Source organism: Hyperolius riggenbachi, chromosome 1 (genome assembly GCF_040937935.1).
Source record: "Hyperolius riggenbachi isolate aHypRig1 chromosome 1, aHypRig1.pri, whole genome shotgun sequence".
Classification (NCBI taxonomy): domain Eukaryota; kingdom Metazoa; phylum Chordata; class Amphibia; order Anura; family Hyperoliidae; genus Hyperolius; species Hyperolius riggenbachi.
Window position 1 is genome coordinate 165,285,936 of NC_090646.1, and position 16,654 is coordinate 165,302,589.

General features: G+C 44.2%; 1 protein-coding gene across 2 annotated transcripts in view; it reads left to right on the forward strand.

Annotated features, from left to right (window-relative positions):
- Positions 1 to 16,654, forward strand: part of LOC137569288 (probable ATP-dependent RNA helicase DDX60) — a 573,444-nt gene that overhangs the window by 287,441 nt on the left and 269,349 nt on the right. For both annotated transcript variants that reach the window (XM_068278827.1, XM_068278828.1), the window contains 3 exons: positions 23 to 166; positions 14,292 to 14,436; positions 16,491 to 16,643. In XM_068278827.1, the coding sequence (XP_068134928.1) occupies positions 23 to 166; positions 14,292 to 14,436; positions 16,491 to 16,643 (442 nt within the window). The remainder of the gene's footprint in view (positions 1 to 22; positions 167 to 14,291; positions 14,437 to 16,490; positions 16,644 to 16,654) is intronic.

Consider the following 16,654-nt stretch of genomic DNA (forward strand, 5'->3'; position numbering starts at 1 on the left):
TGTAAAATTAAATTTTCTCCAGATTCAACCTGAATTTAGTAGAAAACTTGGCAAAACAATTAAAGAAACATCTAGAAGACAAGGAGGAAAATAAAAAAACTGCACAGGATGAGAACGAACTTCAGAAATTGCCAGCAAAAACAGACAAATTAGAAAAAACTGTGCGGTAAGTGACTGTATCTGTCACCTGTTACAAAGCAATCTGCTCCTTTCCACCTTATACCTTACTGACACATTCCCAATATGGATACACCTGTCCATGGTCAAGCTTGCATACTGAAAAAACCTATCTAGCCAATCTGGTTGTATATGCAAAGAGGAACCCAGTACTAGAATGGAGGAGTGTAAGACGATACAGTAAGCCTCTGGACTATCCAGGTACTTCCCACTACTAAGGTTAATTGTTTTTATTTGTTTGTTTTATTTTGATTCGCTTTAGGGTTGATTTAACCCTTTTAGTACCAACATAGAAAAAAAACACTTCCAAAAAAACTAGATTTACTTACCTAGGGCTTCCTCCAGCCCTTAGAGGTCATGTCTGTCCTTTGCTGCAGCTCCGGTCCCACTGACAGGACGGTCTGTGGTCCCACTGACATGCTCTGAAATATCGCTGTCCCCCAGCAGGTCGGTGTCTTCTGCACAGGCACGGTATGCTCCCAATGACGTGGGTGCACAGAAGATGCAGACTTGCCGGGGGTCATCGATACTTCAGAGCCTGCCAGCAGGACCAGATAGAAGACGGGAGCTGCAGTGAGGGACAGATGTGACCTCTAGGGTTAGATGATATATATATATATATATATATATATATATATATATATTAGCTGATGGCTCGGCATTGCCCGGGTATGTATTTGGCTGGTATTGGCTCCGCCTACTTTTTCTAACCCTAACACGCAATTACTCAATGACCAAGTTTGTGAGCTTTGCGGTCTTTGGCATCAATAATTGGCATTGAAATGAAACAAATTTGATTGGCTGTTTGTGGCTCCACCCCCTTTTCTGAATTTGAACCTCCGTCACCAAATGGCCAACTGCACCAAGTTTGAGGCTTGTGCCATTAACAGTGCAAGAATGGCAGCAGTTAAATATTCACCTTAAAAATCAATAGGTGAATTTTAATTTGCTTTTGTAGGCTCCACCCACTTTTCTGAATATTAATTCCCCTTTCTCCCCCTTTAGTATTCAGTGCAGCCAGAATCCTCACTCAACCTCGCCCCATACCCCTTGGTAGTCATAACGGCCCCAGTATCTTCATTCAACAGCCCCCTGTCCCCATTTCCCAATTAGTGTGGCCAGTGATCAGTGTGACCAGTGACCAATGCACCCCCCATGCAGTTTTCTCTCTTATCATTACGCAACCAAGTACCCCTGCCTCCCTCTAATCCCCCTGCCTATATGCAGAGGAACGCACGTGTATCTAGGATTGGGGGGGGGGGGTGCTATATACAGTATATTTATGTATATAGTAACTAAAAAAATGAATTACAATTTAACAATTTGGACTATATTGTTATTGTCATTACATAACTTCCAAAATAAAATGTGTTTTCATTCCAGGTTGTAATATGACAAAACACCAAGATAATTAATACTTTTGCAGGGCACTATAGCTCATTCATTGAGAATTATCTTTTGTTAAAGATAACTTATACTTGCAATATCTCAGAGGTCCATTATAGAAGATCCAGATAAAAATCCTTTTAAATTTCGGTTTGTATTAAAAACATCACAGGGAATTAATAATTTTGTCACTGACTGATCTATAACCCACCCCTACACTTCTGCCTAACAAACAAAACTACACAACCCTGCAGGTAGATGTAGCATACAAACTGACATATAGCATTCATCAAACATAGCAAGGAAATCCAGATACAGTATAATTGAATAATCACCTGAGGCCTATGGACTGAGGTAATCCAGACGAAAGTATAATCACAATACAGATGCATGGTCAGACAGACCGGGATCAGGGCAGGCAGCGTTCATATATGGTCCTTAAACAATCCAAGGTTTGGCAACACGGAATCCAGTAGATGCAAGGTCAGGTACATGCCGGGTCGATAACAGATGATCAGAAGAAGAGTAGTCAGGTTCAATCTGGGTCGGCAACAAGGTATCAGATCTGCAAGAAGCTTGGTCAAGAGACAGACGGGATCTGCAGCAAGACAAGGCACTTGGTGAGAGCGCTATCTCAGCTACAAGCCCAGCATAGGCTATCACGGGCAAAGACTGAGGGCGCTCACCTTTCTTTTATATCAGCGCTAACCAATCAAAAAGTAACAGAATCCAAGACAACCAATCAGTTTGCGGAGTGTCAGCTGACTTGCCTGCTGCTAATGTTTACAGCGGCGGAGCGTCCGCTGCTTGGCCAATAAGGAAGGAGCACCATGTTCTCCACTAACATCAGAGCTTCGCCAAGACCCAGAGGCTTGTGCCTCAGCGTGGATCTTGGCGTTCCGCCGCCATATGCGGCAAGGTCTTACAGAAACTAGGCAATGCAAGATCAGGTATCAGCCCGATACTGTTCCCAAGGACAGGAATCTTTAGCATTTGGCCAGATAGTTTCCCAATCTTTGCTTGAAATCGTCTGAGATAAGGCTTGCTCCCATTTTACCATATAATCATGGGATGGTATTGAAGCATAGGACTGTGTACAGAGGAGGAGATATATCTGTGAGATCAATCCATTTTGGTGCTCTCTAAGAGTGCAAAGATTTTCGAAGAACGTGTTAGTATTGATGTCAGCAGATTTAGGGACCAAAAATCGCAGAAAATGATTAATATGATTAAATTTCATAAGGAGTTTAGGTGTATCAGTCACTAGTTCACATACAGTAGTTTATCATAGGTAATAAATATAGTACCACCCGGTTGAAGCCAATCTTGTAGACGTTGCCTAGAAAGGGCTGCAATCTATAATGGACAGATTGAGGTTAGCCACCCTTGGCCATAGTAGACCATATTTGAAGAGAAAATCTAGTGGAAGATAAGCCTAATGAGTTGGGAGAGAGCTTTGAGAAGAAGGCCAAACAAATGAGACTAAGGAAAATGGGAGTACTTGAGTAGCGTCTATGAAGGCCCATTTGGTTCTAGCCCTAAAATCTAGCCATTCTGTAATCTGACGGAGGTGAGCAGCTTTATAATAAAGAGTAAAATTAGGTAGACCCAACCCCCCTTGATCCCGCAGAGCTATTAATTTTGATTTAGAGACCCTAGGTCTACGATGATTCCAGATAAACGTATTGACTTATTGTGATGAAACGAGGAAAAGCAGCCGCCTCTGCTCAGCGTGAGGCGGCTGCTTCTATGGAGAGCAGGGCGGAATGTGGAAAAACCGCCGCGTCAGACGCGGCGGTTAGCGCGCATGGCCCCGTTACTGACACTCTGTCCTTGCGCGGGGAGGCTGCCGCATATGTTGTGAGCGGTGTGACCAACCCCGCGCATGGGACCGCAGAGACATTGCAAAACAGTGTCGGTGTGGCTGGGACTCATAGTCCCTCCAGGTTCAGAATGACGCGCGTGCGCGCAGAGAGGCAGAACTTATATGGCAGCCAGAAAAAGGTCAGCTGACCTGGTCGGTCAGCTGACGACTCTGCTCCTTCCCATTGGTCCAGCACTTAGGGAGGTGCTGGAGAATGTCTGTGTATATATACTGCCGGCTGTTCAGTTGCTGGTTGTCTGGCGTTGCGAACACAATGTGGTAGCACTCAGACCTGTCTGTATCTGTGTTCTAGCATAGTTTACAAAGGTGTTGACGGCCACGGATCTCACACCTTAGCGTTAGGAAATTATACTGTATTATCTGTTGTGACCTTCTGCTTGCCTGACTATTCTTCTGAACTCTGATCCTGTACCTTGCTATTCTGATACTCTGTTGCCGAACCCCGGCTTGCCCTAAGACTCTGCATCTGCCTCCTGATTCTGTACCTCGATATTTCTGATACCCTGTTGCCGAACCCTGCTTGTTTATTAGACCCCGCATCTGCTTTCTGAATCTGTTCTGTATCTGTCTGTGTGGTTACGACCTGGTTTGTCCGACCTTCGAGAACCGACCTTACTGTCAGAGGTGGTTCCCAGTCCTGGTAGTGACACTCCCTCCTGAGTGTCACTCTAGGTTGTCCTTCCTACTCTCAGCCTGACTCCTCCCTCCGGGAGAGTTCAGGTCTTCGGAAGGAATTCGTGCAGTACTCCTTACTGCCCTGAGGCCTAGTCCTCTAAGTATTACTGTTGCACCAAACACTACTACTCTACTCAGGTGTCCAGAGGTTAGCCTATATATCTGATTATCGGTGATACTGCAGATCATCAATAATCTGGTATATATCTGTATTCCCAGTGATACTGCAGATCACCGGTAATCAGATCCTCTCTGTGTTACACCGATCGTTACACTTATTTTTGGAGTAAAGTTAACTGAGAGGACAGGAGAGCTACCGGTATGGTCTCAAATAAATACAAAAATCTTCGGAAGTATGTTCATCTTGACTGAGTAAAGTCGCCCTATCCACAAAATATGAAAATTAGTTAATTTACAAAGGTTACGAATTATAGTGGAAATCACCCTAGGGATGTTATGTGTATAGAGGGGGGAATAGGACGGAAGTTTGTTTTTGTTAGTGAAAGTGTGAGGATCCGCGCGGCTGCCTGCGCAGGCAGGCAGCCTTTTGACCACTGTTCAGGTCTGCATTCTGCAGGTCTCTGGAAGAGAGATCTTTTGTCAGTTGTGCAGCTTGCTGCTGAGGAATTTGCATACGTTTGTCATGCAGATTGCCTGGCCACATCCTTTGTAGACTTGCTCTATAAAGAGCTATGTTTCCCAGAGTCCTTGGCTGGTCATAAGGGTTAATCCTGTGAGACACTCCTGAGTGTCAGCCTTACTTCTTGTTGAAGATTAGCTTAGAGTAATTCTCAGGGATTGCACTAGGCATCCTTGTTAGGGCAGTTAGGATTGCATTATTTGTATTGCCTGTTCTGTCTGTCTGTGGGGTGCTAACCAGAGCAGCGGTTGTTACTGGTAGGCCCCTCTGTTCTGTTGTTGCCTTACTTGGATCGCACTCGCTCTGACGGAAAGAGCAGTGGATCGTATCTCTTACGTATTCCTGTTTTCGTGTATCTGTTTTGTCTTGTACGAACGCTTGCTGGAGGCTCGGTGAGGTAACCGTTAAGCAAGCGCTCGCGTCATCTGTTTCATGTTTGTCTGTCGGTGGTTAGTTAGGCGTGCTTGTCTCTGTTTTGCTTATCACGCGGAGACCACGCATAAACGCGTGCACTGTTGCGAATGAGTGCGGTGTTCGCGTTTAGCTAGCGTTTGTTATTTTCCTTATCTTCTCATTGTATGATTTGCTGTGCCTTTGCTACTCTCGTGCTCTGCCTTGCTGTAGCCTTGTGTCACCTCTGGCAATTACCTCTCTCGCGATTGCGTTCCTACTTCATATCTACTGTTGTGTATGCACCGTCGCGGGTTGGCGACTAGTTTGGTGCACACACATACAGTATATCCCTGTGCTCATTCTCTTTCGCAATCGCTTCTCTTGCGATTGCGTTCTCACTTGGTTTCCTTTGTTGTGTGTCCACCGTCGCAGGTTGGCGGCTAGATTGGTGGACATACATACATTCCTCATCTGTGCTTATTCGATCTTGTGTCGCTGTGAGCAATCGCCATCTCTGGCGATTGCCTTCTCACTTTGTCTTCATGGTTGTGTGTTCATCGTCGCAGGGTGGCGACAAGTTTGGTGGATATACATACCCTCTGTCCCTTTGATCTCTCTCTTTCAGGGCTATCTTGCCCTGCGTTTCTTCCCTTCGTACAATTCCTGTCTGGCGTCTGTGGCAGGGCAGAGGAGCTGTTCCTCTGCACTCCACAGCTCCACCTGTCGACAGGAATTTCCCTCTACAGGTGCGTTGCACCTTTTGCTGGGTTTCCTCAAATTACACGCTTGTGGAGGATTTCGGCAGTGTCAGCGCACGCCTTGTGCGCTGATCACGGAGAGAATTCCACAATCGTTACAGAAAGTCAACTTAAATAGAATTCCTTTTTATAAGTACTATTTTTCCTTGCAGTTGTGTGGATTCTCTTCTGTTAATACTTTCTGAATCGGTAACTCAGAAAGAGTATATGGATCTTTTGTTCTGATTTCATGCTGGTTGTGAGTGTGTAATGCAGAACAACTGAAGCAAAAAATATCACTGTGACATGCAAGTAATTAGACAACTTTTATAAATTATAGCCCATGGATTTTTCAAACTAGGTTTGAAGGTATTATATAAACTAAGTCAAAATTATGAAGGATGATTAAAACTCATTCTTTTTATTTTTTGTTTCTTTTACTGTAGAGTAAATTATTCTGAACTTGATTCTGAGTAAAAAATAACTAATTAAGCATTACATATGCAAACGGTAGAGAAATGTTTGCAGGATAGAGGATACCCTAAGTGGGTTATAAATAGGGGTAGAGTTCGTGTTGGCAGGAATCTCGGGAACAATAACTTTGCAGGCCCGGATGCTGGGAGGGGAGAAGAAAGTAGACCCACCTTTGTCACCACATACAGCACTGAATACAGTAGGGTAGTAGACATCATTAAGAAATACCTTCCGGTATTAGAAGCCGATCAAGGCCTTCGCCCCATTGTACAACAAGGGGTTCGTTTTGCGAGTAAGAAGGCTCCAACTTTAGCCCAGACACTCTCCCCTAGCTTTTTTGAATCCAGGCCCAGTACTCCCACGTGGCTCAATGTAGTGGGTTCCTACAGATGTGGTGTCTCCACATGTAATTATTGTGGGGTGCATGAAAAAACACGAGTCGCCGTGTCTACCTCCAATGGGCACACATTCCCTATCAGACAGTTCATCAATTGCAATTCCACATACGTGGTGTATTTGATTACATGTAGGGAGTGTGCACTCCAATCTGTGGGGTGCACCACGAGACCACTCAGATCCAGGATTAGCAAACACTATAGGGGTTCCTCCTGGTTGTGCCACAATATTTCTAATGTGGCCAAACACTTTCTCCGTGTGCACCACGGCAATATGTCATCCTTACCTTCCATGGTTTGGACCGTGTGCGTTTTTCTCGGAGAGGGAGAGTGACCATTATAGGCGTTTGCTGGCTTTGGAAGCCCTCTGGATTTTCAAGCTGGGCACTAGGGCCCCCCTAGGTTTGAATTCAAGGTGGGATTTGGCCCTTGTTACCCATTAAAGGGTTATTTTGTCCCTTGCTTGGTTGTTCATCTGCTCTTTCTTTTTCCCTTTCTCCCCTCCCCCCCCCCTTTTTTTTCTGTTTTGTTTTTTTGCTTCTTTGTTCTTGCTCTTTCTGTCATATTACAGGGATTATATGATGACATTTTTGTATAATTTTGTCCCTGATGAGGTGTGCCTTTTATCTTTTAGGTTTTATACACTGACTGTCTATGTTTTTAGACTTGCATATGTATTACTACATTGTCTTTTTCGATTTTAGATGACTGTATATGAGCTGTAACTAAGGGGGATCTCTCTGCCTCTACCGTGGGTGGAGTGCAGTAGGATCCTCCTTTTCATCCGTCCCACTTTTTGGGGTGGGTTATGTGCACATGTATATATAGTAAGGGCCTGATTCACAAAGCGGTGCAAAGTGTTTGCACGCCTGTGAAAAGCCCTTTACTCAGTTTAGGCGTGATAAAATGAAACTCGCGCGAAATCCCGTGCGCAAAGTATTGCGCGCGCAATCGCGCGGCACACGGTGCAGTGCGCGCGATGCGCCCATTAAACCCTATGGGCACTGCGTGCGGAGTTGCGCGAGTTTGCGCGCGGGACTTTGCGCGCGATAAAGAGCACAAAACGGTGCTAACTCAGTGGTGCAAAGCTTATCACGCCTAAAGTCTTTTAGGCGTGATAACTGAGTTATCACCGCTTTGTGAATCAGGCCCTAGGTGTGCAGTGTTGTACCTTTTAGCTATGAGTAAGGACCTTCTGGTCCGAAACATGTCCGCTTTGTGTTGCTGATTACGTCCTTAATAAAGTCACGAGTTCAAGTGAATAAGTGCGGACCATCCTTGTCTCTTTATATTTACAAATACATGTTTACTATAATTGGGTTGGGAAATCTAGTAAAATAAAGTAACAAACATGTTTACCACAATCCATTTTAACGTACACCTGTGAGGTTGGGAGTGGGAAATATTGGCTACCTAAAAGAAAGAGAAGTAAAAAAGGCGCTACTCTGTCTCCCTATCTCCCCAATCAGTCAGCTGCTTGATTCTCAAGGTGTGGGTATCCCTTTAATCCCCACCAAACATAAAATTGACAAAAAACAGAGAATAGCGCTCGTATCCAAATTTATAATTGATAGTTTATTTATCTATACATAAAAATATATATATATATCTAGCCTTTGGAATTAAAACCATATAAGCATAAAGGGTTTCATATGCAAGGTCACTTCAAAAGTACTCCACAATATCCCCTTCTGCATATACTTTCTAAAAAAATTTTTATTTTAATAAGTGGAACAATATAACTTCATTCATGCCATACACACTGTCATGCATACCATGGAGCCACCTGAATCTCTAATAAAAATTCCCCATAAAAAGTTCTCCAATAAAATCCGTATAGATAAGTGTATTGGGTCAATCCTCCTATGTGTTTATAACAGTCCCCTCCGTTATCTCAGAGTGTCTATCCACCTGCCGCAAAAGACGCTTTCAATCACTTGTGCGTCCAGTCACTTACGCGTCCTGCAGCTTTTCTAATTTTCACATGCGGGCTCCGGCCGGTAGCCTCGCAAGCAGGACTCCTCTCTCTTTCCGTATCGCTGCTCCCCCGGTATGGCGTCCGTTTGCAAGCTCCTTACAGCTCCGTGCGCTCCGGCTGTACAGCTTTCCGGGTGATTGGCCAGTTGGGAGTGACGTCACTTCCCTTTCCGGGCTCCTGCGTTCCAACCAGCGTTCCAATGCGATTTCCTGCTTTCAAAGCTCCCATATGCAACCATGCACCTTATACTGTACATGCTTTTGTTGCAGAATGTGGAAACACTGCGTGGATGCTCTAGGAAGGGCTCTAGGAGCATCTAGGAGCATCCACGCAGTGTTTCCACATTCTGCAACAAAAGCACGTACAGTATAAGGTGCATGGTTGCATATGGGAGCTTTGAAAGCAGGAAATCGCATTGGAACGCTGGTTGGAACGCAGGAGCCCGGAAAGGGAAGTGACGTCACTCCCAACTGGCCAATCATCCGGAAAGCTGTACAGCCGGAGCGCACGGAGCTGTAAGGAGCTTGCAAACGGACGCCATACCCTGGGAGCAGCGATACGGAAAGAGAGAGGAGTCCTGCTTGCGAGGCTACCGGCCGGAGCCCGCATGTGAAAATTAGAAAAGCTGCAGGACGCGTAAGTGACTGGATGCACAAGTGATTGAAAGCGTCTTTTGCGGCAGGTGGATAGACACTCTGAGATAACGGAGGGGACTGTTATAAACACATAGGAGGATTGACCCAATACACTTATCTATACGGATTTTATTGGAGAACTTTTTATGGGGAATTTTTATTAGAGATTCAGGTGGCTCCATGGTATGCATGACAGTGTGTATGGCATGACTGAAGTTATATTGTTCCACTTATTAAAATAATTTTTTTTTAGAAAGTATATGCAGAAGGGGATATTGTGGAGTACTTTTGAAGTGACCTTGCATATGAAACCCTTTATGCTTATATGGTTTTAATTCCAAAGGCTAGATATATATATATTTTTATGTATAGATAAATAAACTATCAATTATAAATTTGGATATGAGCGCTATTCTCTGTTTTTTGTCAAATATTGGCTACCTACCTCTGGAGGTCTTTTTCCACCAACCTGTTTGTGAGTATAGGGACACCCAAAGTGTGGTAGGACTGTGCAGTAGCACAGATTTCCATCAGGCTCTGCTCAGAAAAAGCTGCATAGGTAGCTTTCACCTGCACAGTAGCATGGAATCAGATTCTGCAAGAAGCAGAACTTGGTCAGTGGCTGAAGGGTATGGCCTTGATTAGATTGTATGCTTTTCTAAAAAAGTGAGTTTTATAAATGTACTTAACCACTTGAGGACCCACCCTTTACCCCCCCTTAAGGACCAGCGCTGGTTTGATTGATCTGTGCTGGGTGGGCTCTGCAGCCCCCAGCACAGATCAGGGTGCAGGCAGGGAGATCAGATTGCCCCCCTTTTTTCCCCCCTATGGGGATGATGTGCTGGGGGGGTCTGATCTCTCCTGCCTGCTGTGGGTGGCGGGGGGAGGCACCTCAAAGCCCCCCTCCGCGGCGAAATTCCCCCCTCCCTCTCCTACCTGCTGCCTCCCCCGGTGATCGGGGCTGCACAGGACGGCTATCCGTCCTGTGCAGCCAGTGACGGGACGTCCCCTGTCAAATGGCGGCGATCCCCGGCCGCTGATTGGCCGGGGATCGCCGATCTGCCTTACGGCGCTGCTGCGCAGCAGCGCCGTACAAATGTAAACAAAGCGGATTATTTCCGCTTGTGTTTACATCTAGCCTGCGAGCCGCCATCGGCGGCCCGCAGGCTATTCACGGAGCCCCCCGCCGTGATTTGACAGGAAGCAGCCGCTCGTACGAGCGGCTGCTTCCTGATTAATTAGGCTGCAGCTGGCGACGCAGTACTGCGTCGCTGGTCCTGCAGCTGCCACTTTGCCGACGCACGTTATGAGTGTGCGGTCGGCAAGTGGTTAAAGGTTTCCAGGTTTGAAGATGTGTTCTGGAAAGGAATTCCAGATCAGGGGAGAACCATGTAGGTAGGTATCTGTGACAAATAATCACCTTTTATCCAAATTCAGCACAAAGCCTGCTCTAGGAACAGAAGAGTTCCTCTTAAAAGTTGTTTTTTTTTTTTTAGAGAAGTCCTGAAAATGTTCCTTAGAGCTGGTCTTCAGCTCTCTCTCCAAAAGGCTGTGGGGAAAGAGGCTAATTACCAAGCCGGTTCTGTAGGAGAACAGTTATTTTATGCTGTATCCTTTGCCCAACCCAATAAAAATTATCTCCATTTCATTCTATTTAGACATTTTTACTCGGGGTAACTGAACAGTACACATATTGGGCTTGATTCACAAAAGGGCGCTAAGTGTTAGCGCCCCAGTGAATAGCCCCTTAGTGCAGGCAAAGTAGCTTTGCACGCACTAATAGTTGCGCAAAACTCATCACGCATAAAACGTTGCACTTCGCGCATTAACTCATTGCGCCGAAAACGTTGCACCGGTGCGCACGGAACGTTGCTTGCGATGCGCCAAAACTGTTGCATATGATGCCCCTGAAACGTCGCACCAGTACGCCCAAAAGGTCACACCGTCAGGCGCACTGGTGCGACGTTTCAGGGGCACCATATGCAATGTTTTCGAGTTAACACGCGAACTGCGACATTTTATGTGTGATAAGTACTTAGCGCCGTAGTTGGGACATCTTAACCCTTAAGACGTCCAAACTCACTTAGCGTCAGTTAGTGAATCAAGGCCATTGCAGTTTTTAGCCTTCCACAGAGTTGCACCCCATACATTATACCTCTGATGGGGTTAAAAAAAAAAGTTTAATAATTTATATATTTGTTGAAGACATTGACCTATTGTATATCATTGTACCAACACTGATTGCACTGCAAAGAAAAAAAATTGTACGGTCATCTATTTAATTGTTCCATGATCTAATGTTTCCACTGCCTTCTATACACTATACATCATTCTAAATTCCTACGTGCCTGCAGTTACTATCAACTATTTTCTGAAAAACCGAAAGGTCTATTGGAACTTTTTCCCTGATGCTACTGTTCTTCTACAGATAACTAGCAAATTTGGTGGTTCTAACATGTATAGGGGCGTAGCTATTAACCTTTCAACTCAGCCCGTTGACTTGATGAAACTCCCAAATTAGTTTCTTCAAAAATTCCAAATACCGCCCAAAGGCATTCTTGCTCATCCCTACCTAGCATGGGTTTTCATATTATACTGTATGTACGGTAACTATGAACATTTGAGGGTTAGAGTAAGTTTTATATCTTCCTAGGGATAGGTGTTTATTGACTCTAAGGGCCTGATTCACAAAGCGGTGATAACTCAGTTATCACGCCTAAAAGACTTTAGGCGTGATAACCTTTGCACTGCTGAGTTAGCACCGATTTGTGCTCTTTATCGCGCGCAAAGTCCCGCGCGCAAAGTTTTACGCACGCAATCACGTAATTCCGCGCGCAGCGCCCATAGGGTTTAATGGGCACATCGCACGCACGGCACAGCGTGCCGCACGATTGCGCGCGCAAGACTTTGCGCGCAGGAATTTCGCGCGAGTTTCATTTTATCACGCCTAAACTGAGTTTAGGCGTGATAAAGGGCTTTTCACTGGCGTGCAAACACTTTGCACCGCTTTGTGAATCAGGCCCTAAGGCTGGGTTCACATATGACATAGCGGGAAAGGCTGCATTTTTTGTCAAGTTTTATGTTAACGTTGTGTGCATTTTTTGTGCATTTTTACTGCGTTTTTGGTGCATTTGCTATGCGCTTTTTCATGCGTTTTGTATGCGTTTTTCATGCATTTTTATTTTCCCATTTTTGCAAATCACTAGGAAGACTACATGAAGCGGAAATACATCATAAAAAATTATTTTTGGCAAAAAACGCATATGAAAATGTATGGAAAATGCATGAAAAACACGTACCATTGCAATATATATATATATATATATATATATATATATATATATATATATATATATATATATATATATATATATATATATATTCTGCTGCCTGCACCGACCTCGGCCTGGGTTTTGACTACTCTCTGCCTGCCGCCTGCACCAACCTCTGCCTGAATTTTGACTACTTTGCCTGCCGCCTGCACTGACTTCTGCCTGGATTTTGACTAATCTCTGCCTGCCGCCTGCACCGACTTCTGCCTAGATTTTGACTAATCTCTGCCTGCTGCCTGCACTGACTTCTGCCTGGATTTTGACTACTCTTTGCCTGCCGCCTGCACCTACTTCTGCCTGGATTTTGACTACTCTCTGCCTGCCGCCTACACTGATGTCTGACTGGATTTTGACTACTCTCTGCCTGCCTTATTTGTACAGTTTCGCAATTTTTTAAGTTTATTCATACATTTTATTAATTAAACAAGTTTGTGTTCTAGTCTTTTATTTATATGCAGAATGTCTACCAGGCTTTTATTATGGCATATTTTGGTGAGTTACGACTTAAGAATTGGAGGCCTAAAATTCTTGAAAAAAAAAATGTACCACTTTTGACTCATAATTCCAGACAGAAATGCACCCCCAGGAATGTTAAGCATACAGTAGATATACAGTAGATACATACAGTGCATACAGATACACACAGTAGGTACAATGCATATTCAAAGCATAGAGTATAGGCCCTACATAGAAGGATAAGTAAAGATAGACCCAGGAGAAGGACCAGGGGGTAATCCACTGCCGTCTATGGCACTCAAAATGCTTCTGCAGCAATAATTTGAATCAGATGACCCACAGCATATCCTTGGGGAAGAGAGAGAGAGACAGGAGAGAAAAAAAGAGAGAAAGAAAGATAAAGAGAGCTAGAAGGTGAAAAGCCTTTGCCACTTTGGCTGCTGCAGAAACAGTCATCTGGTGCACGAGAATAGGGACTGTGCTTGGCAGCCATCAGATGGATTATGCGTTGAGGTGGATGAGGTTGAGGAAATCTGGGAGGTGCAGGCCAGGCGGGGACTAGGAACCTTGTGAAACGTACCTCTCGCGGGTGGCGATAGCTTTGTCTTTGTTGCCCAACTGGCAGTGGAGGATCTGAAGTGGGCGGGACAGAAGTTTGGCCCAATGTAGTGATGGTGGCTCCCTCAGTGCAGTCACTGGATTTCTCCATGCGGGACTGGCGCTGCGTTGTTCCAGTAGCTGGCACAGCTCATCTAGTTCTGCAGTAGGCATCCTGAAGCCGTGGTGGAGAGAGCATCTGAGGACAGCAGTGGTGGGATCCAGCTTTTCCCGGCTGGCAAGGTAGGAGCAGCGATGGTGCTGAGCAGTGATCAGCTGTTTTCTTGCTGCTGTGAGTGAGAGAAGACCTTTGGTGGCAGAGGTGTGGCCGGAGCAGGCCACCAGCCGAGACAATAGAGCTCGGGAGCCCATCTGTGGGGGAAGCTGAGGAGAGGTCCTGGGAGAGCAAATTTGCCCTATGGTCTTACAGGGAGGCGCTGAGAGTGGCCGCTTTGGCGTCCATCTGATCAATCAAGGTTTCTAATTAAAAACTCGATTATGCCTATTTAGTTACTTCTCTTTGCTCAACAGAAAGTCAAGAAAAGAAAGTCAAGGAAAAAAGGAGTCTCTAGATATTGCAAAAGCCAACTATGAAAGTTTAAAGCAGAAAATTGAGAAACTTAATGAAACTACTCCAGACTGTACCTATGCTGATGAAAAGGCTGTGGACAAGAAGGTGAGACCAGTGTAATTTGGGTTATTAGAGAAAAAAATGCCATTATAATTTGAATTATTGAAAGCATTTATGTACGTAATTCTTTGTGTGAATGTGTTCTTCTATAGGTAATTTTTTTTAAAATCTACAGCAAAAAGAGGGAAGGCCAGCCCGTTGTCCTAAAATCAGAATCCTTTATTATAATTTTTTTTTAATTCTCTTTTTGCTGTAGATTCTTGGATTTGGCCATCCTGATCCCAGCACTGTCCTGGTTTGAGTGAGCGCTGTTTTCGGTGGTTTTCTTCTTAATTTTTTAAAATATTTTAAGGACCAATCATAAGATATACTTATGCCATGGTAAGTAATTGGCAGTTTTTCTTTTTTTTAGCACTAGAGTTTAAGGTTTTGACCCAGACAGGTAATTAAAGCTGTGTGAAATTTGTTTTCTCTTACTGTGTTTGAGTGGGTTTCTTTTGGAAGCATTCTTCCTTCCCACCTCCCAAAAATGGTTTCCTTTATCACAGCTTACTATTTAGGCCTCATCAGGGGCGTTGCTCGGATCCTAAGAGATCAGGGGCACTTTTGGGCTCTGCAGCCAGAAAATGGGTGTGGCCACACATCAGAATGTGGGTGTGGTTGTGGGTGGAGCCGAATTTACATGAACGTAACAGCGGTCTAAGTAGACCTGTCCAGCAAAATGTTGGAGACATCCTCTGTAGCTGGCGATTCTCCCCTAGCATCAGACACTAGGAGCTTTAGCATCTGATTCATTCTCAGACACTAGCGGGAAAAGCCTGGGAGAGAATATGTCTGCAAAATCTGGAGACCAAGCGACCAGAGGTGTGTTCTGCCAAGTCCATCTGCCTGGGGGACATCCAGGGCACCCGAGAATACATCCGTGGCACGTTCCACTGATCTTTGGGGCTAGCAACGCCCCTGGGCCTCATATGGTGAGGGTATTCTGAAGGGATTAAATACTGTAGCCAAAGTAACCGTTTGGATTGGTTGGTGAATTCACAAACACAATTCTGATTGTATGTCTAATTGATGCGATATTTGATCTTGTCCAGAGATTGGGTAAGCTGCTACCACTTCTCATTTGAGCATGAGAAGACACTAATCTAGTCTTGTAGGAAAATAGGCATAACAATATTTTAATAAAACAGTTACAGTAATGTTTTCTCTAAAAGGCAGGATTCTTTGCAGATGATATTCAAAACAAGAAATGAGACTGAACTATTTTTAATCATTTATTTTAGTTAAAAATTAATTCATAAAAGATTACATAAAAATGTCAAAAATTAAGTAGCGGATGAACAGACTGTACAGTTAAATAATTGGGGAATAAAAAAGGAAAAACTGGGCAAAGTCTGAGCATTCTATGGAATTACCATGTCCATCAGAATCATAAGTCTAAGAAGTTGTTAGAAAGTTCTTTTTTAATATTCCAAAGATAAGGAAGTTAAGCCAGGTCCAATTGGGCTAACAGATGGATCCCTGATGGATGAGATCAGCATGTAAGGACCTTGAGAGTCTGTGTGTTCAGACTTTTCACTTCCTCTCTCCTGGGGTGGTATTTACAGTATATAGTAGTGCCCACATCTTTTGCAGCATTGTTTGGAGTATACCTGTATATAACTTTGTCCTTTAATTGTCCCACAGAGGATCTCACAATCTAATCCTTACAATAGTCATATGTCCTTTATAGTCTAGTCTAGTATAGTCTTTATAGTCTAGTTATAGTCTAATTTTAGGGGGTAGCCAATTGACTTATCTGTATGTTTTTGGGATGTGGGAGGAAACCGAAGAACCCAGAGGAAACCAATACAGACACAGGGAGAACATACAAACTCCATGCAGATAGTGCCCTGGCTGGGATATGAACCAGGAACCCAGTGCTGCAAGGTAGGAATGTTTTCTGCTATGCCACCATGCTGCTTTTGTTTTTATATTATATTTTTTCCTGTATCTTGTATCATGCTAATCATGCTGAACTGCTGCAGTAAACCTTAGAAGAACCTTAGCTCTAATAATAGTTCACTTAACATTTTAATAGAAATACAATGTTTTCACAGACATTGGAAGAAATGTATGGAAGACTGTACAATGTACGATATGGCACTGATCTGATAGAATTATCACAGAGAGGAATTGGATTTCACCATGGATCTGTTGAGGCTAAAGGACGGACATTCGTGGAGATGCTGTTTAGAATGGGATACATTAGAGTGAGTGTTTT